The sequence below is a fragment of the Notechis scutatus genome, chromosome Z (genome assembly GCF_049901735.1).
Source record: "Notechis scutatus isolate UNSWTSFEM ecotype Mainland chromosome Z, rNotScu1.2, whole genome shotgun sequence".
Taxonomy (NCBI): Eukaryota; Metazoa; Chordata; class Lepidosauria; order Squamata; family Elapidae; genus Notechis; species Notechis scutatus.
The window spans coordinates 4,278,624-4,300,214 of NC_142025.1; the positions used below are offsets into that span (position 1 = coordinate 4,278,624).

General features: G+C 40.6%; 1 protein-coding gene across 3 annotated transcripts in view; it reads left to right on the forward strand.

Annotated features, from left to right (window-relative positions):
• The window catches only part of CRHR2 (corticotropin releasing hormone receptor 2), a 141,490-nt gene that overhangs the window by 21,267 nt on the left and 98,632 nt on the right, over positions 1 to 21,591 (forward strand). The window contains exons 1-2 of one of the 3 annotated variants that reach the window (XM_026688759.2): positions 7,848 to 8,038; positions 8,246 to 8,365. The exons of 1 other annotated variant lie outside the window; for it this stretch is intronic. In XM_026688759.2, coding sequence (XP_026544544.1) covers positions 7,951 to 8,038; positions 8,246 to 8,365 — 208 coding nt within the window. In that variant the 5' untranslated portion in view covers positions 7,848 to 7,950. Of the gene's footprint in view, positions 1 to 7,847; positions 8,039 to 8,245; positions 8,366 to 21,591 lie in introns of those variants that run through there. One more of the 3 variants, XM_087946981.1, reaches the window with a different exon arrangement.

The window sequence follows — 21,591 nt, forward strand, 5'->3', positions numbered from 1 at the left end:
ATCCCTCTATTGACGCAGCCCAGGACTGCACTGGATTTTATGGCAGCTGAAGCACACGATAAGGCTCATCCTTAAGCGCAGCTCTTCTTTAAACTTTAATATTTTGTTTTTACTTAGCTCCAAATCTTTCAAGTACCCCTTAAAACCGGGAAACCAGCCAGCCAAGAGCAACGGTGGTTTTTGTCCCGAGTTCACGTGAAACCTCATCCCTTCTGCCTCAAATGAGCTTCTTTGGGGCTAGTTGGCTAATGGAGCGTGTTGAAAACGGGGCTGCGCGTGCGCGATGGGGACCGTGGAGAGGTCTGCGCTAAAAGGCATCCGGCTGCCACTTCAAAGATGAATAATGGGGAGGGCAGCACCTGTTGCCTAGCAACCCTCCACCGGGAGCCAGGTAGGCCTGTGCGCGAGGCTTGAGAGTTGTGCTCCTTCCCTTCAGATCGCGGAGCTTGTGTGAAAGATCCTCGCGTTGTTGCAAAGCCAGCACCGCTCCTTGGAGTGCGGGCTGCTCCGACAGCCATCGGCTGAGAAACTGCCGGGGCAGATTAACGGAGTTGGAAGGGACCTTGGAGGTCTTCTAGTCCAGCCCCCTGCTCGAATAGGAAACCCAATACCATTTGAGACAGATGGTTATCCAGCCTCTTCTTGAAAGCCTCCAAATGTTGGAGCATCAACAACTTCTGGTGGCAAGCTGTTCCACTGGCTAATTGTTCTCACTGTCAGAAAATTCTTCCTTAGTTCCAGGTTGCTTCTCTCCTTGATTAGTTGCTTCTTGTCCTACCCTCAGGTGCTCTTTCACAGCAGTTTTTTTCCGTTTTCCAAAGCACCTGAAGGAGGGCAAGAAGGAATGGAAACTAATCAAGGAGAGAAGCAACCTAGAATTAAGGAGAAATTTCTTAACAGTGATGACAATTAACCAGGAGTTATAAGTGCAATTATATTTTAACCCCTCGCTCTAAAGTTACATCATAACTCTCTTTCTACACTCTAGCCAGCCTGTCAATCATCAAAACCATAAATTGCTGTTGATTTTTTTATGCAAAAAAGACCATAAGATATTTCCAATCATTAATAAATGTGTATTAATCCAATCTTTCTCAATCTTGGCATTTTTAAGGGGTCCTCAACTCCCAGAATTCCTCGCAAGCAACGCTAGCTGGGGAATTCTAGGAGTTGCAGTTCAAACATCTTTAAAGTTACCAAGGTGGGAAACCATTGCTCTAATCTTACAACTGCAAGCTCATTAGAAGCAATGACAGGTGAAGAAGACATTGTGCCTATCTCCAAAAGGGACTGGGTGGATGATCTTCAGGGGACCCCTTGCTTTCCATGCTTCTGCTGGAAATAAAGACCGGCAAGAAAACCAGTTGTTACAGAAGTTGATAGATCAGGATTTAATCAAAAGGCCACAGAGGGGGATCTTTGCAGGTGTGAATGGAGGTTTAACCAATGTGGCTTTTGCCCGGGCTGCTAGCCTCACACAGCTGGATGTTTTTCACTAGAACACGTTCATGTCTCTAAATGTGCACACAAAGTAAAAAGGATTGTAAAATGAAGGAATCCTTCCACAACAGAGGAATGAACGATAAAGATATTGGTGCGTGTCTAAATTTACTTCTTTTCATTAGAGAAAAGATAGTAGGAAAACCCTCTTACGGACTTTTTGCATGAAACAGAAGATATGTATCTTATGTTTTGTGATTTTGATGACTGGACAGGATAGGTTTTAGAAAGAAGAGAGTTGTGCTGTAATCTCAGACAAGGGGTACATTTATATTTACAATCAAAAAGAAAATCAGAAATGACTTTGCCATATTTTTTTTTAACTTATTTTTGCAGTTTTGAATCTTCCTTCCTCCCTTCCCTTCCCTTCCCTTCCCTTCACCCTTTTTCTTTCCTTTTCTTTCCTTCCTCCAAAGACTCCTTCCAACTCTGATATTCTGTTATATTAGCTTCTGTTTTTTTTTTTTAATCTTTCTTCATTTTTTTTTAAAAAAAAACTGTATATTAAAAAGCAAAAATCCTTTGGCCAAATGCATTATATTACCTAAACAGATATCATATCACAGACATGAAGGCATCCTTTAAAAAAAATAAAACTCAATAAACTCTCCTTGTCATCAGCTGTTCTGCTTTGCTTACATCTGCAGCAAAATTTCCTATATTCTAGTAAAAAGGCTTTTTTTACCCGGTACTGGTTGGGTGATGGCATCTTTGCATTTTTCTTAGCATCGATGCAGGACATGTGTTCCACCACTTTGATTGGAGTTTTTCTTTTCCTTCTTTCAGTTTCACAGCCTAGCCTCAAGAGTTCTCGAACCAGGTAAAAATTAGGCTGACTCTCATGATTGCAAGCAAAATCGGAGTCAGCTTAATTTCCCCTTATTACCTGCCATCTCGGAAATTGCTCAAATATTGGATTTGTTTGCAAGGAGAAGAGGCTGTGTGACTGGAGGACAGAAAGAATTGCCGGCAAAATGGGAGGACAGGATGAACTGCGAAGAGGGTGTAATGGGTGCTTAAGAGGCAAGACTAGAAGTACTGGAGGTCAGGAAGATATTGCTGCTTTAAGGAGGCCCTGCTGGAGAAACACATGTTTGATTCTGTTTGGTACGTCAGATTCAGGCAAAATAGAGAGGATCAGGGGTGGCCATGCCGACCCAGCACTCTGTCCATCATGCAGAGAACCGGTTGCTAAAATTTTGAAGCCCACCCCTGGGGAAAAGACGCATTGGATCAGTGTTATCAGTCTTATTCTGGAGGGAAGAGTTAGAATCAAAGTATCGTCGAACTGAAAGGTACCCTTGTGGTCATCTATTCCAGCCCTCCCACATTCAGAGCAGGAATTCAAAATGAAACATGGTGGGTTGCTGGTTGACTAACGCCTGGTTTATGGTTTCACCACCACATTTATAGCTTGTTTTTCCTCCAGAAGCTCAAGGTATATAGCAGTCTCTGCTCCTGTTTTTTTCTTCACGACAGCCCTGCAAGGGAGACTCAGCTAAGAGGAAAATTCCTACTCCAAGGTTTCCATGACTGAAGATCGATCCTCACTCTCCCTAGTTCTAAAGGCAACACTTTCACCATTATATTACTATGGCTAAAGGTTTCTGTAGAGTGGGTGGTCAGAAAAGTCAAAATGGCAGCCAAATCATACAATGAACCTTTTTAAAGTGTATCCTTCTGTGGATGCTGTTGAGGTAATTCCCTGTTAGGAGAATGAGTGCACACTCATAGTAGTGAGAGTGGTATTGAATAACACATGACCAGCACACAGATACATTGAATAGTAAAATGTAGGTTTTATTTCCAGTAAATGGTTAAGCAAAGTCCAACAAGCAGTCCAAGTCATACACGGTTATAGCAGACAGTTTTCAGTCCAGCGATAATCCAAATAACAAAGTCCGGTATCATAAACAGTTCAGTAACAGACTTACAGCAATCCAAGAAGACCGACAGATCAGCAACAGTCAATAGGGAAAAAATGCAAACCAACCAACGTTGAACATCTAGCAACATCTAGCAACAAGGAAACCAGGTTTCTGGCTCCATCTTATGGCCATTTGAGGAACCACACCCAATTACAATTACATCATTCCCTTAAAGAGACAGTATTAAATGTCTATCCTGGTTTATAAATTTCCAACCCAACTGTTAGGTGACTATCAATTCCTAACAGATGCCACTGATCCTGGCTTTCGAACCGGATCTGTTTTTATCCAATCACTCCCAATTTCAAATAAGTTTGGCAGCTAATCTACATGGTACTCATTCCTAATCTTCATACTCCATATTCACATTCCAGTGATAAATGAGGGTGAGATTCACTTCAAATCAACCAGTTTACTTTGAAGCCAAGGGAAGATTTGAATCTAAGATTTTTCTGGTCTTCATGGTTGCCTTGGGAATTTCGTATCTGTTCAGGTTCAAATGAGCAACAAATAATAATACACCAATGCAGACTCTGAAAGCTTCCTGGATGGATAGTGTCATACCATGATTTAGGCACTAGGTGAAGCCAAACTTGATTATTGATTAATCCAATTCATATAGCTGCTCACCTCACAAAAGTAACTCCAAGCACTGTACAACAATCATTGTGTATGTCCTCAAGTTACGATCGCAATTAGGATCGGAATTTTGGTCGTAAATCATGACAGACATAAGACAAGGCACCCATCTAACCAGATTCAATTTTATACCCATTTTATGGCGGTCATTAAGCGAGCTACGCAGAGCTAAGTTTGAACCCATTCTCCCAAATGGACATTATTTTGGCAGAAAGCATCATAAATCATGATTGTGTGACTACAGGATGTTACGACTAATCATAAACAGGAAATGTGATCGTGTGATTGCATTGGGGGAGGAAATGACATTTTATGACAGTTAAAAATGTTTCATGAGCCGTAAAGCACCCTTCTGAAGCCAAAACAGTCAATTGGGTTGGAATGAAAAGGCTTCTGTTGGTTTTGTTCTTGTTTGAGAATGTTTTTTTTCATCCAACACTTTCCCCCAATAAGTTGGTGCTTCCTTTACTGTCCTCTTTTTCCATTCTTGAGTGTGCAACAAAATGCAGCCACATGGAGAAAAATAATGTGTGGATTTTTTTTGAAAAGAATATTCATAGAAAAGGATCTGTGACCAAGAACTAAAGCTCCAACCCCCGTCTCCTGCCCTCCCCCTTCTTCCCTGCTTTTTAATTTTCTTGCTGCAATTGCACTGCAAAAAACCCAGAGGGCAGAACTTTTCAGCTTTAAACATTCCACTTCCAATTTGTGTCTTGAATCCCAGACAATTTAACAGAAAAAAACGGGAAAGGACCTTGTCCATTCCTTTGTTCAAGCAGCAAACTCTATACTATCCCAATTCAAATGGCTATCCTTAAAACTTCCCGTGATGGAGCATTCACAACTCCTGAAGGCAAGTTGTTCCACTGATTTAATTTTTCTTACTGACATACAATTTCTCCTTAATTCTAGATTGCTTCTCTCCTTGATTAGTTTCCACACGTTGCTTCTTGTCCTGCCCTCCAGGTGCTTTGGAGAATAGATTGACCCCCTCTTCTTTGGGGCAGCCTCTCAAACATTGGAACACTGCTATCATGTCACTCCTGGTCCTCCCTTTCTTTAAGCTAAACATACCTAATTCCTGCAACCATTCTTCGTATATTTTAGCCTCCAACCCCCTGATCATCTTTGTTCTACTTCTCTTTCTAGAGCCTCAACATCTTTTTTTTATGTTGTGGTGACCAAAACTTAAATTTAAGTCATAAAAAGAAAAGGGAACGAATTCAGCCCTGGGGAAATTGTGTTAACTCCCTCAGGCAAGGTGGGCACTTCACATCAAGGCCCTGAAAACATACTAAAAATCGAAAAATCGATGGATCTGAAACAAATTATTAAAATGCCATTCCTTTTCAATAAAAAATGTAATGAAGTTAAACACAATCTGTATCCTCCTAGAAGGTGATTTTCTGAGATCAAAACTAATAAGCCAGCCAAGGGCTGGATGGGAGGCCACGAAGAGATCCCAGCACTTTAGGTTGGAAGGAGAATTTTAAAAATAGTGCTGGAAGAAAGATAGAGGCGACTCACTTCTGCCTCATGCTAATAGACAATGTATGTGGATACAGTGACATAGTCACAGGAATTTCACAGCTTGTGTTATGATTTTTTTTTATGCCTTAAAGACCTGTGTGCTTTAACACTGTCCACTCACGGGGAGATGGATGGCAAGCACATTTAATAAAAAGTAAATTGTTGGGAAAACTTAAGTGGACATCCGTGGCCTTGAATCTCATGAGGTGAGACAATAAAGTAAACAAAACTAAACTAAAACTAACAACTCTGAGGAAAAATGTCTGTCCTTGAGGCTCAGCAACTTTCAAAGATGTGTGGAGTTCAATTCCCAGAATTCCCCAGCCAGCCGGCATGAATTTCAGATCCCATAATTCCTCAGCCACCACACCTGACCTTCAACTTCCCAGAATTCCCCAGCTAGCATGCATAGACTTGAGCTCCCAGAATTCCCTAGGAAGCATGTGTGGACTTCAGCTCCCAGAATTCAAAGTTTTTCGGGCTGAGAAAGACTGAGCTGGGTCCTTTCTCCTTGGGCATTATCTGTTAGTCAGATTCCTGTGCTTCTTTCCCTCTCGATGATGCTTATAAGGTGCAGCAAAATAGCACTCCTTCTCTTCTCCTTACAACCACCCTGCGAAGTAGGCTAGGTTGAGCTTGAGAGATAAAGGGGGTCTCCAAATATCGGGTAAGCTTCCACCGCTTCAACCTCAGTTCCCATAGAATAGAATAGAATAGAATAGAATAGAATAGAATAGAATAGAATATGGAATGGAATAGAGTTGAGTAGAATAGAATGGAATGGAATGGAATAGAGTAGAATGGAATAGAATAGAATAGAATAGAATAGAATAGAATAGAATAGAATAGAATAGAATATGGAATGGGATAGAATAGAATAGAAATTGAAATAGAATAGAAACAGAATAGAAATGGAATAGAATATAGGGATAGGAATAAGAATTAGAATGGAATGGAATAGAATAGAATATAGGAATAAGAATAGGAGAGAATAGAATAGAATAGAGAATAGAAATAGAATAGAAATAGAGAAAAGAATAGAAATAGAATAGAATATAGGGATAGGAATAAGAATTAGAATGGAATGGAATAGAATATAGGAATAAAAATAGGAGAGAATAGAAATAGAATAGAAATAGAATAGAACAGAACAGAACAGAATAGAATAGAAATATAGGGATAGGAATAAGAATTAGAATGGAATGGAATGGAATAGAATATAGGAATAAGAACAGGAGAGAATAGAATAGAATAGAATAGAATAGAATAGAATAGAATAGAATATAGGAATAGGAATTAGAATAAGAATAAGAAATAGAATAGAATAAGGGATAGGACATAGAAATAGAATAGAATATGGAATGGAGTGGGATAGAATAGAATAGAATAGAATAGAATAGAATAGAATAGAATAGAATATGGAATGGAATGGAATAGAGTTGAGTTGAGTAGAGTAGAGTAGAATAGAATAGAATAGAATAGAATAGAATAGAATAGAATAGAATAGAATAGAAAATACGGAATGTAATAGAAAAGAACGAACAGAACAGAACAAAAAATAATGGAACAGAACAGAACAGAAAGAGTGGAGTAGAGTGAAGTAGGGTAGAGTAGAGTGGAATGGAATAGAATTCTTTATTGGCCAAGTGCAATTGGACCCACAAAGAATTTGTCCTTGTGTCGTGGAGCAGGATGGAACTTACAGAAAACCTTCCTTTCCTCTCTGGGCGCCCCCAAACTGGCCCAGTTGCCTAGAAAAGGAAGAAAGAGCCTTTTCCCTTCCCGTCTCCCTCTCATCCAGACCCCAACCACCCCCATTGCCTTGAGGGAGGCTCCCTGCTGGAAAAAGGAACCGCCAAAGCAAGGAGAATGCTGGCTGTACGGCGCGCACACACGCACGTGGGACTCCCTCCCCCCACTTCTTCCCCACCAAAGGTGGGGGGGAGAGGAGAAATAGATTAGTCCTCCCTCAGCCAATTGCCGGATTCTGGGACTGCTGGGGTGGGGTGGGGGGCTTGGGGGCTTGGCGAAGCTGTGCGGGTGGAGGCGAAAGCCCCTTCCTGGGAGTTCCTGCCGTGTTACTGCTTCTCCTCCCGCTGGTTTAAGAATAAGCGAGGAAGCTTCATCTGTAACACGCCTGCCTGCCTGGCCTCTAAGACTCAGAAGCGCTGAGCAGTGGGAGGGAGGGAGAAAGAGAGAGAGAGAAAGAGGGAGGGAGAAAGAGAGAGAGAGAGAGAGAGGGATGCACCCCGAGAAACCCGGAGAAGCAGCTTGGCTTTAATTCCGAACCTCTCCAGGCGGCAGAAGCAGAGCTGCACCTGGGGAAAGTCGGGATTCCTTGCCAAGACTCGCCATGAACAAAACCACAATTCTCCACTTTTTCATTGAGGATTGGGACATCAATTGCAGCCTCTGGGATGCCCTGCAGGAGAGCTTTGACGGTAGGGCGAAGGAGAGGCAGGCGCAGGGCAGGGGGCGGCGAAGGTGTGTGTTGGAGAATCTCACTTTTGCACGGCTTCGGCTTTCCACGCCGCCGGGAGCTGGAATGAATTTTATTTCTTTTCTCTCTTTTGTCTTCTTCTTCTCTCCCTTCCACGCTTCTCTTCCTTCACTTCTCCTCCTCCTCCTCCTCTTAACGGGGCGTTAAGGTCCATCATGTCGGGCCACCGTGGACCAGATTGGGACCTGCTGGCCACGGAGCAGCGGCGGGGATCTGGTGGAGCGACCTTGCCCCGAATATGTCAACGGAGTCAAATACAACACCACTCGTGAGTAGACCGGGACCCTCCCCAAATGTTCTTCCTCCTTTGGAGGCTTTGTTCCATTTCTAAGGGTTGGATCTTGGAGTGAGCTGAGCCCCAAGAGCTGCATCTCCACCCAAGTTATATTTCCTATATAAATCTCTCCCGCCCCATCCAGGTTTGGCTTATAATGAGTTGGGTTTCTTGCAAGTAGATGGGGTGGAATTAAGTTGGGGGTGGGGAATTAAGAACAGGCTGCGTATGTTGTCCCAAATTCTCTCTTCGTATGTGTGTAAAAATGGGTGTATTAGGTATTATTAGTAAACAGTGCGTCTATTCCAACTTCTGTAATGTGTAGAAATCTGTTTGTGCGTTGTGTGTGCAAGGCAAATCTTAACCTTACCTAGAATTCCTTTCCACCAGCCCAGGCAAACGAATTAGTTAAGAGAGCTCCCTTTTTTGCGATATTATTCCTCTGGTGGTGGTTAATCTTCCTTCATTCTGGAGTGGTGACTTCTTGCGAAGCTTTGATTTAAAAAAAAAGAGGTCACGATCCTGTTTCTAGACAAACTTAAGGCTTTCTTGAATTTCAGCTTTGCGGATGCCTCTGTTCATCTCCAGTTGCCCGAATAGCTAGTTTCTATTTTGTATCACACAAATCTAAAAAAAATAGTTTTATTGGGAGGGGGTATTGAATTTGTATAAAATGATCATCCCCCAAAGAGAGAGAGTGTTTAGTTGTACAGGTAGTCCTCGACTTAGGACCACAAGAGCCCAACCTTTCGGTTGTTAAGTGAGGCGTTTGTTAAGTGAGCCTCGCCCCATTTTATGACCTTCCTTCTTGCCTCAGTTGTTAAGTGCTGATAATTTAGTAACCCGGTTGTATAAATTGAATCTGGCTTCCCCACAAACTCTGTTTGTCAGAAGGCTGCAAAAGTTGTTGATCACATGACCCCGGGACCGTCATAAACATGAGTCACTTACCAAGTGTCTGAATTTTGATCACAAGATTATAAGGATGCTACAAAGGTTGTAACTCTGAAAAAACGGTCGTATGTCACTTTTTTCAGTGCCATTGTAACTTTGAACGGTCAGTAAACGAACCGTTGTAAGTCGAGGACCAGCTTACATGTGGGAGAAGTATTTTTGGTTGGATGCAGATAGCCCTCAATTTACGATCAATGAACCCTTAAAAGAATGATCCAGCCTTGAAGATCACCTGCTTACAATTTACAACGGTTTTTTACTAGCTCCCATAGCAAGGAAGGGGTCTGCTGAACACCGTCAGCTGCCAGGAAAAAAAAAAATATTGCAAAATTCAGGTGCTATTGTGCGATGACCTACTTTACAGGTGTCACAATTTTCAATCGAAATTGCCGGCTCAATGACGATTATAATTCAACTATTCATACAGAATTTTCATAGGGGGGTGGTATTCAGGTGTGAAATTTAACATTTATCACACTGGTACTCTCTGGGGCTAATGGCGAAGTTGGACAGAATTAGACAGAATAAGTTAATTACTTCCAGAAAGGAAGAATTAGATGAATGGTGGCAGTTTTTCCGTGGGATGAAATGAGTTTAGTAATAAACCAAAGCAACATAATGGTCTGGCTGAACTTTCAATGTTCTGTTTTTAAAATTCAAATGCCGACCAATTCCAGAAACCTTTTCTCTCATTTCAGAGTTAGTGAGAAAAAAAGAGAGTAAAACGACTTCTCCTTATGGGAAAACTCCCCTTTTACGACTCTCGTCCCTTAACTCAGGGTAGAGTTCGGGCGACTGAATGGAGCTGAGCTCTTACCAGACAGATTGCCCTTCCCGACGCCTACGTGGATTCAGAGCAGATTTTTTTTTCCTTGGCGCCCAGGGAGAGAAATTATCTGTGCTCCTTAGGATTGAGGGAAACGATTGCGTATTATTTCACACTGCCAAGCCTTGAGTGCAGGGTCTGAAAACTCATCCTGGCATTTTGCAAAAATCTATGAACGCCAACAACAAGCCACGTTACAGGTAGTCCTCGCCTTATAACCGTTTAGTGACCGTTCGACGTTTACAACGGCACTGAGAAAAGTTGACCTACGACCATTTCTCACACAATCATTGCAGCCTCCCTGTGCTCCTATGACCAAAATGCAAATGCTTGGCAAAGGGCTCGTGTTTATGACGGTTGTAGGTGATCCCCTTTTGCGACCTTCTGACCAGTGGAAGTCAATGGAGAACTACATTCATTTAACGGCCGTGTTACCAGCTTAAATGACTGCAGTGATTCATATTTAATAACTGTGGCGAGGAAGGTCGTAGAATGGGACAAAGCTGATTTTGTCTCGCTCGGCAGCACAAATTTTGGGCTCAGTCGTGGTCGTAAGTTTAATATGTTATATAAAAAGATATTTTCATTTGTCCTGCTTCTTCCAGCGTTCCATTTCATTAGGCTACCTTCGATTGTAATATTTTGGGAGAAAGAAAATCCTGTCTCCTTTTCCGCTTTATTCAATAAAGGTGCATAATTTGGGGCGCTTAAATCCTGTCCCCTTCATCTGCCCCCTTTCCAGGCTACAAGGCCCAAATGTCACAACTTTTCCTCCTAGTGAAACCTTTCCAACCTCCGGATCATCTTCGTTGGCTTCCTTTAGCTCCGTTTTTAACCCTTTGGAGTTGCAGTGACCAGAAGGGCACACACTGTACAGGTAGTCCTCGCTTAACGACTTGCCGCTCAGCGACCGTTTGGAATTATGACTGACCCTCAATGGTGTGAGCTTGTTCTGGAGGTCCAACAGTGACACACACACACATGGACACGGACACCATGGACACACATGCACACCACAGTTACCCATTTGCTGGCCAAAAGCAAACCTAATAGGGATGTCATCGATTTGCTTTTAACAATTCCAGCCTTTTTTTTTTACAGCTGTGGTGTTTGCTTATTGACCACTGCAAAAAAAATAAGTTCATAAAACTGGATTAGTCACGTAAGTGCCTCAACTTAACAACCATCATGACTTACAAAATTTCAGTCTCCGTTAATGTTGTAAGTGAAGGACTCCCTGTATGCAAAATGCAGGCACACAATTTAATTTCTATAAAAGCTTATTAAATTCCTGTACCGCCCATCTCACTGATAAGGGCAGTTATATGATTATGTTTTTTGGTATTTGTGATTATCCTAATATGCTGTTGGCCTTTTTTTTCTCTTTAACCCTTTATTTACCTAATTCCATGCTCACAAAGAAAAAAAATATCTGAGAAATTACAAACCTTTCATTTAAACCTGAACGGTCCCTATTGTGAATTTGAACCCCGCACCATGCTGATTAACACCAATTGTGCTAATTCTCCAGAGGAAAAAGTCCCCTTTAGAATCTTCCTAAGGATGAGAACAGAGATGCGTTTATGTGCTTAAGGATGCTAAGGAACAATTATTAAGGAGGAATTATTCTAAGTGATCTGGACTTAGTCAGAAATATGAATCATGTTACCATATGCTCACCCTAAGACCTCTCTAAATACATAATTTAAAATTAATTTTGCAAACGAACACCAGTGGATGTATAATAATTGAGCTATTATATTATGGCTCTGATTTTTTTTTTTAATTATCACTGCCTCTTTGAGATTCTAAAAGCCAACTGAACAGAATGACAGAGTTGGAAGGGGCCCTGGAGGTCTTCTAGTCCAACCCCCTGCTCAAGCATTATACCCTTTCAAATGATTGTCCAGTCTCCTCTTAAAAACCTCCAGTGTTGGAGTACCCACAACAAGTCTTTCCACTGATTAATTCTTCTAGCTGTCAGAAAATTTCTCCTTAGTTCTAGGCTGCTTCTCTCCTTGATTAGTTTCCATCTGTTGCTTCCTGTCCTGCCCTCAGGTGCTTTGGAGAATAGCTTGACCCCCTCTTCTTTGGGGCAGCCCCTCAGATATTGGAAGACTGCTATCATGTCACTTTTCATTAAACTAGATATACCCAATTCCTGCAAACGTTTTTGTTATGTTTTAGCCTCCAGTCTCCTAATCATCTGTTGCTGTTCTCTGCACTCTGTCCAGAGTCTCAACATCTTGTTTATATTGTGGCGACTGAAACTGGATGCTATATTCCAAGTATGGTCTTATCAGGGCATTATAAAGTGGTATTAACACATCACATCATCTTGATTCTAACTTCAAGAGGCAAAATGCAACATAGGAAGGCTTTCAACTTTCAATTTGCTGAAACTTCTTTAAAAGTACAGCTATGTTGGTTATTTTCAGGTGAATTTATTCTTTTTCCCCCTCATTTTTCCTCTTGGTTAGAATTCCTTCCCTGATTTGTCAGGATGGATATTTTTATTTATTTTTTATTTTTTTGTCATGGTATAAGTATAAACATAGTTATGAATACATGAAATAGATACATATAAGAAAGATAAAAAGAAACAGTAGGACAGGGATGGTAGGCACATTGGTGCGCTTATGCACCTCCCCTACAGGCCTCTTAGGAAAGGGGTGAGGTCAATAGTAGAGAGTCTAAGGTTAAAGTTTTGGGGGTTTGGGGAAGAAACCACAGAGTCAGGTAGAGGATTCCAGACATTGACCACTCTGTTGCTGAAGTTGTATTTCCTGCAATCAAGTTTGGTGCGGTTAACCTTGAGTTTGTATCTGTTGTGTGCTCTTGTGTTGTTATGGTTGAAGCTGAAGTATTCATTGACAGGTAGGTTAACTGACTTCTTAAAGAATAATATCTTACCTTGGCTTCTAATGACCATAGTTTGCTTCCATCTTAAACTTGTAGCCCTCTCTCTCCAACTGCAGTTTTGCAAAGGACCTTAAAACAATCTTTTTCTTCATTTTAACCCACCTGGTTTGCCGCTGCATCTTAGCTGGAGACGGGGGCTGGTTTAAATAATGGAATTTTGACCCAATCCAAGATAAGGAGCAATGTTTTAATGTGACCTTAGTTAAATAACTATAATTGAAATAGTCAATAGGCAGCTTAACTGTACCTGCAATCTATGGAATTTCATCTCCAGCCCATTTTTAAGAAGTAAAGAAAATCCCTAATCCTAAACCAGAATCAGGAAAAGAAAGAGCATCTAAGAGATTTGGTTGAGTAAGATCTCTGATTATCCAGCGTCTTAGTTGGAATGAGGAGGGAAAGAGGCCACAAAAGAGAAATTATTACATTGTTGTTGCAACTGTGGGATGCTTCCATAAATCTGTTCATTTGTAAGATTGCACTAAGTCCAGAACTTTTTCAACAACAACAAAAAAAAAAAACAGAAGCGATTTTTTTTCCCCTAAGAAAAAAAATTGTTAAATCATATCCTAGAATGAGTTGGTGGATTGTAAGCTGGTATGCTGCAGGGCCTGACTTTCTTATGATCCCATAAAATGTTTTGATTTGTTTATGGTTTGGCATGTTTGGAAAAAGCATGTAATGTGAATGCAGCCATTAGAATTTATTATCCCAGCAGGTGGCAGTGCCTGGCGTACCTTAGAATACAGAAAAGCATTGGAAGATACCTTGGAGATCTTCTAGTCCAGCCTTCTGCTCAAATAGGAGACTAGTCTATACTATTTCAGACAAATGAAGTATCCACGACCTCTGGAAGTAAGCTGTTCCACTGATCCATTCTTCAGAGCTGCAGGAAATTTATTTTAATGGTCGTAAACCAAAATCATTCACTTAATTCACCATTCAAAGTTGCAACAGCACTGAAAAAAAGTGACTTAATAACTATTGCAGAGTCCCCATAGTCACATGATCAAAATTCAGAAGTTTGGCAACTGAGTCATATTTATGATGGTTGCAGTTTCCCGGGGTTACTAACTTAACAACTCCAGGGATTCACTTCACGTGGCAAGAAAGGTCATAAAATGGGGCAAAATTCCCGTAACAACTGTCTCACTTAGCAACAGAAATTTGGAGCTGAATTGTGATCATAAATTGAGGACTACCTGTATAGAAATGTAAGGAAATAGAGGCATAAGAGGAGATCATACCAACCATTAAGAGCGGTCATGTATGAAAAGTTGAAATGGGGAACATTATCGTTACTTTTGAAACCATTTAAATTAAAATTTATTTGTTTAATGAAATACAACTAGAGAGGATGCAGTTCAGGTGGGCCCAGCGGTTGAAAATATGTTGTCTGCTATATGCTATGCCTTAGATATTTTTATTGTTACTTAGCAAGTAGCTATCTGGTTCATCAAAGGTGAAAAAACAAACAAGGGGATGTACAGCGATTAAAAAGAAGAAACAAGCATCATTATTTAGTGCACAGCAAAAAAATAAAACCCAACTTCATGTAAATAAGTCATAGTAGCAAGTAGTAAAAATGTTGTAGAAGATATCAAGATTCAAGGCATAGATTACGGGAAAATCTGGAAGAAAATCTAGAAATCTAGAAAATCTTTAACAGCAGTGAACGAAAAAGACTGATTGGCAGAAAGTCAAACTTAGATGGAGGAGCAAATATATCCACAGCAAGTTTTTTTCAACTGTGGAAACTTTAAGACATGTGGACTTCAATTCCCAGAATCCCCCAGGCAATCATGAATGGATTTCGAGTCCCAGAATGGGACTTCAATTCCCAGAATCCCCTAGTCAACATGCTTCTGGGGGAATTCTGGGGTTTGAAGTCCACACACCTTAAAGTTTAGTGTTGACAAATACTGCTCTCGGGACATATGAACAACATACAGAGACATTTAATCATGCTTGATATCCCTCCACGATTTGAATACATACATTGATGTGCAGTATTTTAAAGATTAATATTCAATTGAAGCCAGAACTGTTTCTTTCTAGGATCGGTGGATAAATAGAAAAGAGATGCAATGAATATTATTTTAATACATGATTTCTGTGGTGAGATTATTTATATGTACAAAGGTGGAAGGATTCAGCATTACCTGTCAAGAAGGGATGGTTGGTGAAATTGAAAGAACTCGCTCAGATGCACAAATAGACTTTGATTAGAGAAAGGTTATTATTGACATTCATCAGTTACTTGAAATCTCATATGGACTTTTTGTGTGAAAAAGAAAATAACTTTGTGATTTATGGTTTTGATGATTACAGGGAGAAGGGAATTATGATGAAATTGGACAGAGCCATTTTATTAGAATTGTATATATAACTGCCAAGAAGAATATCGGAAGGCATATCTTTATAGATGCTTTCCGGGGGTTTTTTATTTTGTTTTTACTTTCTATATTTTCTCTGCAACCTTCTTACACGTTTGAAGATGCCACTTTAATCATGAATTGGGATCGGTTGAAAACTTCCTATAAAACATCCTGGCAAAATCAGTGTTTTGGGGTCTCATCCAGGGATGGGATTCAATTTTTTTAACAACCGGTTCTGTGGGCGTGGCTTAGTTGGTGGCCGTGGCTTGGTAGTCATTTTATTGGCTGGGCGTGGCCAACTCAATATCACTCACATCGAGGCACGCATCTCCTCGCCTGGCCTCTCATGACTGCAACAGTCGTAAGTGTGAAAAATGGTCATAAGTCACTTTTTTCGGTGCCATTGTAACTTTGAATGGTCACTCCACACAAGCAAAGTACCAGTAAAGGAGGGGGAAAAAACTCCAGAGAAGTTCCTGAGACAGGAAGTCTAGTCCTGCCAAGAATGTAATAAGGATCAACGGAGTGGCAGTTTCTGTAAGCAACACCAGAATGTTTCCTTCCTGCCTTCCTTACAGGATTAGCCCAGTAATTTCTTCTAACAACCGGTTCTCTGAACTGCTTAGAATGTTAACAGCCGGTTCTAGCGAATAGGTGCGAACTGGTAGAATCCCACCCCTGGTCTCATCCAGGGGTGGGCTGCTAGGGGTCTGGGAGGGCCCCTAGCTAAGATTTTGTGCAGTTCAGAGAACCGCTAAATCCCATTCCTGGCTGGCCCCGCCCACCCCTCCCCTCCCCGGAATCCCCACACAGCCTGTTTTGGATGCAGTAAGTGCAGGGCGCGTGTGGAAGCTCGGGAGGGTGAAAAACAGGCCTCCCGGAAGTTCAGCAAGGCCGGAAATGGGCCATTTCTGGCTTCCAATGGAAAAAGAAGGGAAGATGGAAAGAGAGCAAGGAAGGAACAAGAAGGAAAGAGGGGAAGGAAGAAGGAAGAACGTTTCTGGCTTCCAAAACGGGCTCCCTACATGCCTCCGGAGCCCGGGAGCCCATTTTCGCCTCCTGGAGGCTCAAGGAAAGCCTCCAGAGCCCAGGGAGGGCAAAAATGCCCCCGCTGTCTTGGTGCAGGAAGTTGACTAGGCCACGCCCACCAGAGGTGGGTATTCAGCAGGTTCTGAACCGGTAGTGGAAAATTTGAGTAGTTCGGAGAACCAGCAAATCCCACCTCTGACTGGAGATTTTGCAGTATCCTTCCCCGGCTACGCCCGCCAAGCCATGCCTACAAAACTGGAATCCCACCACCGATGCCCATCATGGCCACACACCCTAGCAACCAGGCATAGAACCCGTTACTAAATTTTTGAAGCCCACCGTGGGTCTCGTCTCCAACTTCTTACCATGTTTGTGCCCAAAATTTCTTTTTTCTTTTTAAATAAAATTTTATTTGTAGACAAACATACACAAACAAAACATAAATACATAAAGCCGTGTTCCAATTATGTACATACAGTGTGCCGGTTGGTTACAATTTTTTTTGTGCTGGGTCTCGTCTTCGACTTATGACCATGTTTGTGCCCAAAATTTCTGTCGCTAACTGAGATAGTCGTTAAGTGAGTTTTGCACCATTTTATGACATGTCTTGCCAAAGTGATTAAGTGAATCTCTGCTGTTGTTAAGACAGTAACATGATCACTAAGTGAATCTGGATTCCCCATTGATGTTACTTGCCAGATCACAAAAGCAGATCACAACGTGACCCCAGGGTTACCATGCGACCATCATAAATAGAAACCAGTTGCTGAGCGTCTGAATTTTGATCATGTGGCCGTAGGGATGCAGCAAAGGTCGTAACTCTGAGAAATTATCCTAAGTCACCTTTTTTCAGTGCCATGGTGACTTTGAGCGGTCACTACCTGTATTTACTTATTTATTAAATTTAAGGGTGACTCTAGGAAGCCATTTCACCCTGTCTAGAAGTAACCACGATCACATGCACCAGTAGTTCGTATGACCAGTTGCTTAATAACCATTCAAAGATACAATCTACAGCAGGGGTGTCAAACTCCATTTCATTGAGGTCTGCGTCAGGGTTGCGCGTTGAGTGGTGAGTTTCCAATTTTTTTTCCTACCAGTTCTATGCGCGCGCGCTTTGCATTGACAGAGGTCTGTATTTGAGCCACATTTCTTTGCTATAGCCATTTTCCTATCTCTTCTACCAGATGTTCCTGGGAAACATTTATTACTTACTCTTCATACTCCAGTAAACTTCTTATTTCTAAATTTTATACCCCGTTGTTTAATAATAAATTGCTTTTCCAGGCAGAGCCTGATATTTCCAGGCTGTCTAGATTTAAGCAGCAGATCTTTAGGAATCTATATGACCCGGATCCAAATTTCCAACAGGATTACAACTGTTTGCAGCATTCCATGGTCACATGATCACAGGTAGTTGAAAACTGTACTTAACGCATAGCAAACAATGGACTTGCTTTTAATGACCAGAGCATACACTTAACTGTGGTGTTTGCTTAACCACACTATGTTCACACACCTGCCACATTCACTTAAAGACTGCAAAAACATTATAAAATCAGGCGAGTCACCTGACTAATCTCTTTTATGACCATTTGTGTCTTACGACGATAACGGACAGGCTCCATGACGGTCGTAACTCGAGGTCTAATTTAACAATCCAGGGTTTTTCAAGATTAATATCTCCACTTTCCAATAACATCTTGAAAAATGCGCCAGGATTTTTGCTGGATCAGAAAGCTGTGGGTTTTTTTTTTGTTTTTTGTTTACTTAGGTGGGATTCAGAAATATTTTTCAAAAGCTGCCTTATGTCACAGTTCTTGTTTCCTGGCCTTGAAAAGATGAAATCGTGAAATAGGTTGCTAGGTTTTTCTTAACTCTTTGCTGAGGTTTTTCTTTCTCCCCTCAGATTATCAACCAGCAAAAGAGGATTTCTCATTTCATCTCGTTTCATGTTTTGGCTTGTGCAATCCTTAATGAACATCAAGTCAAGTTTCTCTCCCTTTTCTCCTGTCGGTAGCAGCACAAAATCTCCCAGATAGCTTTTAGGGAATCACTAAAAATAGAGCTTTCCCCCAAAGAAGAGCGTTCGGTGACACTAGCTGCACCTCTTCTCGGTATTCTTTCACTCCTTCCCTGTGGTTTACACACTTCAAATGGTGCTTGGCTTCTGCTGAGTTGTGTTGAGCTGTTAGGTTTGCATCTACAAAGCAGAAAGAGACCGAGAGCCCCTGTTTCCACTCCTAAATACAATTAAAAGGGAGATTAATGCAGCTCCCTTTCAACACAAACGACACAAAAATTAAAACTAGCAACTGGTTTTTCAGTTCACCAAATCTTCCGCCTTTTCATAAGATTTACAGATAGTCCTCGATTTACAACTATTTGTTGAGTGACTATTCACAGCACTGAAAAAAAGGGGCTTACTATCACAGTCTCGTGCTTTCAACTGTTGCAGTATTCCCCGCGGCATGGGATCAAAATTTGGAGCTTAGCTAGTAGCTTGCTGGATGGACACAGGTATCATCCTTTAATGGTAGTTTAATCTGTTGACTCAACTGCAGTCGACTAGAGGTTCAAAGGTTAAGCAGGGAAGAAAGTCTAGGGTTACAAAACAATTCAACTGAAATCAAGCCACAGAAGATATTTATGTCCATTAGGCCTATACAGTATCTCTTAATATAAAAATATATAACCTGGAATTATAAGATCTGTTAAAGTTGAGCAGCTGGATCTGATTGAAAGATTATGGATGGCCACTAGATGGCAGCTAACGTGTTTCCTATACCTCTCAGCTGCCCTCTAGTGAGAACACTTGAATATTCTATTCTGTTCTATTCTATTCTATTCTATTTCGTTCTATTCCATTCCGTATTTTCTATTCCATTCCGTTCCATCCTATTCCATTCCATATTTTCTATTGTATTCCGTTCCTTTCTATATTTTCTATTCTATTCTATTCTATTCTATTCTATTCTATTCTATTCTATTCTATTCTATTCTATTCTATTCTATATTTCATTCTATTACATTCCATATTTTCCATTCTGTTCCATCCTATTGCATTCCGTATTTTCTATTCTATTCTATTTCATTCTACCGTGTTTCTCATATAATAAGGCCGGGTCTTTTTTTTTTTTGAGCCCCGAAAAATGGCTAGCCATCTTTTCGGGTGACTTAATTCCCCCCTTATATCTTCGGGCGGGCGGCGACGGCTTGGATGTTGACCTCGGCGTTGGTGGGGCACTTCATATCGGGGTCAACGCAGGCAGCACCATATCCGGGTGTGCAACAAAAGTACTTCCTAATGGCAAGCCCCCCCCACCATTCCCTCCATTTCGCATGTTTTAATATAGGCTTTAATTTGGGGGGAGGGGCTTAATTTCATTTCATGCCTATAAAACATGCTGGGACTTCCTATTGGGGGAGGCTGTATAGTTGGAGAAACAGGGTATTACATTCCATATTTTCTAATCCATTCCATCCCATTCCATTCCGTATTTTCTTTTCTTTTCTATTCTATTTCATTCTATTCCATTCTGTATTTTCTATTCTATTCCATTCCATTCCATTCCGTATTTTCTATTCTATTCTATTTCATTCTATTACATTCCATATTTTCTAATCCATTCCATCCCATTCCATTCCGTATTTTCTATTCTATTCTATTCTATTTCATTCTATTCCATTCTGTATTTTCTATTCTATTCCATTCCATCTCATTCCATTCCGTATTTTCTATTCTATTTCATTCTACTCCATTCCATATTTTCTGTTCCATTCTGTATTTTCTATTCTATTCTATTCCATTCCATTCCGTATTTTCTATTCTATTCTATTCCATTCCATTCCGTATTTTCTATTCTATTCCATTCCATTCCGTATTTTCTATTCTATTCTATTCTATTCTATTCTATTCTATTCTATTCTATTCTATTCTATTCTATTCTATTCTATTCTATTATTTCATTCTATTCCATTCTCTATTTTCCATTCCGTTCCATCCCATCCCTTTCCGTATTTTCTATTCCATTCCATCCCATCCCATCCCTTTCTGTATTTTCTACTTTACTCTATTCTACTCTTAGCCCTAGTGTTAATCCCAGGGTCATGTAATCACCATTTCCCAGCCAACTTCCAGCAAACCAAACTTAAAAACAAGCCAGAGAAGCTGGATTCACTTAAGAACATGCTTCATTCAACAACTGCAGTGATTCACTTAAGAACCATTGAAAACAAGATCATTAAATCAGAAAAAGCTCATTTAAACACTGCCTTGCTCAGTGTGAGCTTTGAAAACTTCTGGATGTACAAGTTGCTGATAACTCCTGTCCCAATTTTAGTCATAAGTTGAGGACAACCTGTGCTTACTTTATCTAGCAGTCATCCTAGAAGCTACTCCCAATTCCCTTCTCAAACTTTTTCTTTCATTATCAAAACCTCTTAATCAGAAAGCTTTATTGAGCTTCTAGAACCAGTTCCTTCCTTCAGCCCCATCACAAACTTTGAACAGTTAGTAAATGAACAGTCATAACTCAAGGACTGTATTATTAAAAAAACATAGATGATATTTCAACCAATGACCATTTTCAAATATATTTTTGTACAGGTGGGAATTTTTAAGTCAAGTTTAAGTAAAAATTTAAATTTTTTAGCTGTGGTTGATTAAGAAAAGCAAAAGGGCACGAGTTCAAATTCTACCAACTAGAACTTGAATAAGGGTTCCGTGACTGATTAAAAAGGAATAGGAGAGAAAAAACAACAACCTTGAAGTAAGTGAGTTGCTTATCATTTCCTTCTTAATCAGGGTTTCTACAATTTTTTTAAAAGAAAATTAACAAGTTCTGTAACCAGAAAAAGTTTAAACACCACAGATTTGGGCTCGGCATGGTACAGATTTCATGTTGTTTTTGCACACATCTAAAGCTACCTGGGCTGTCTCAAGCTTCGAAGCCCTGGTGTGTATTGCGGTAAGTGTGCCATTTGCTTCCCTCACTCACAAGGTTAAGCTTCTGTTTACTTTTTGTTTTACAGTGCTTATTTTAGCATTTACATTATGTACACAATCTGTTCTGAGTGCAATAAATTCAAGCTGGTGTAATAAAAAGGGT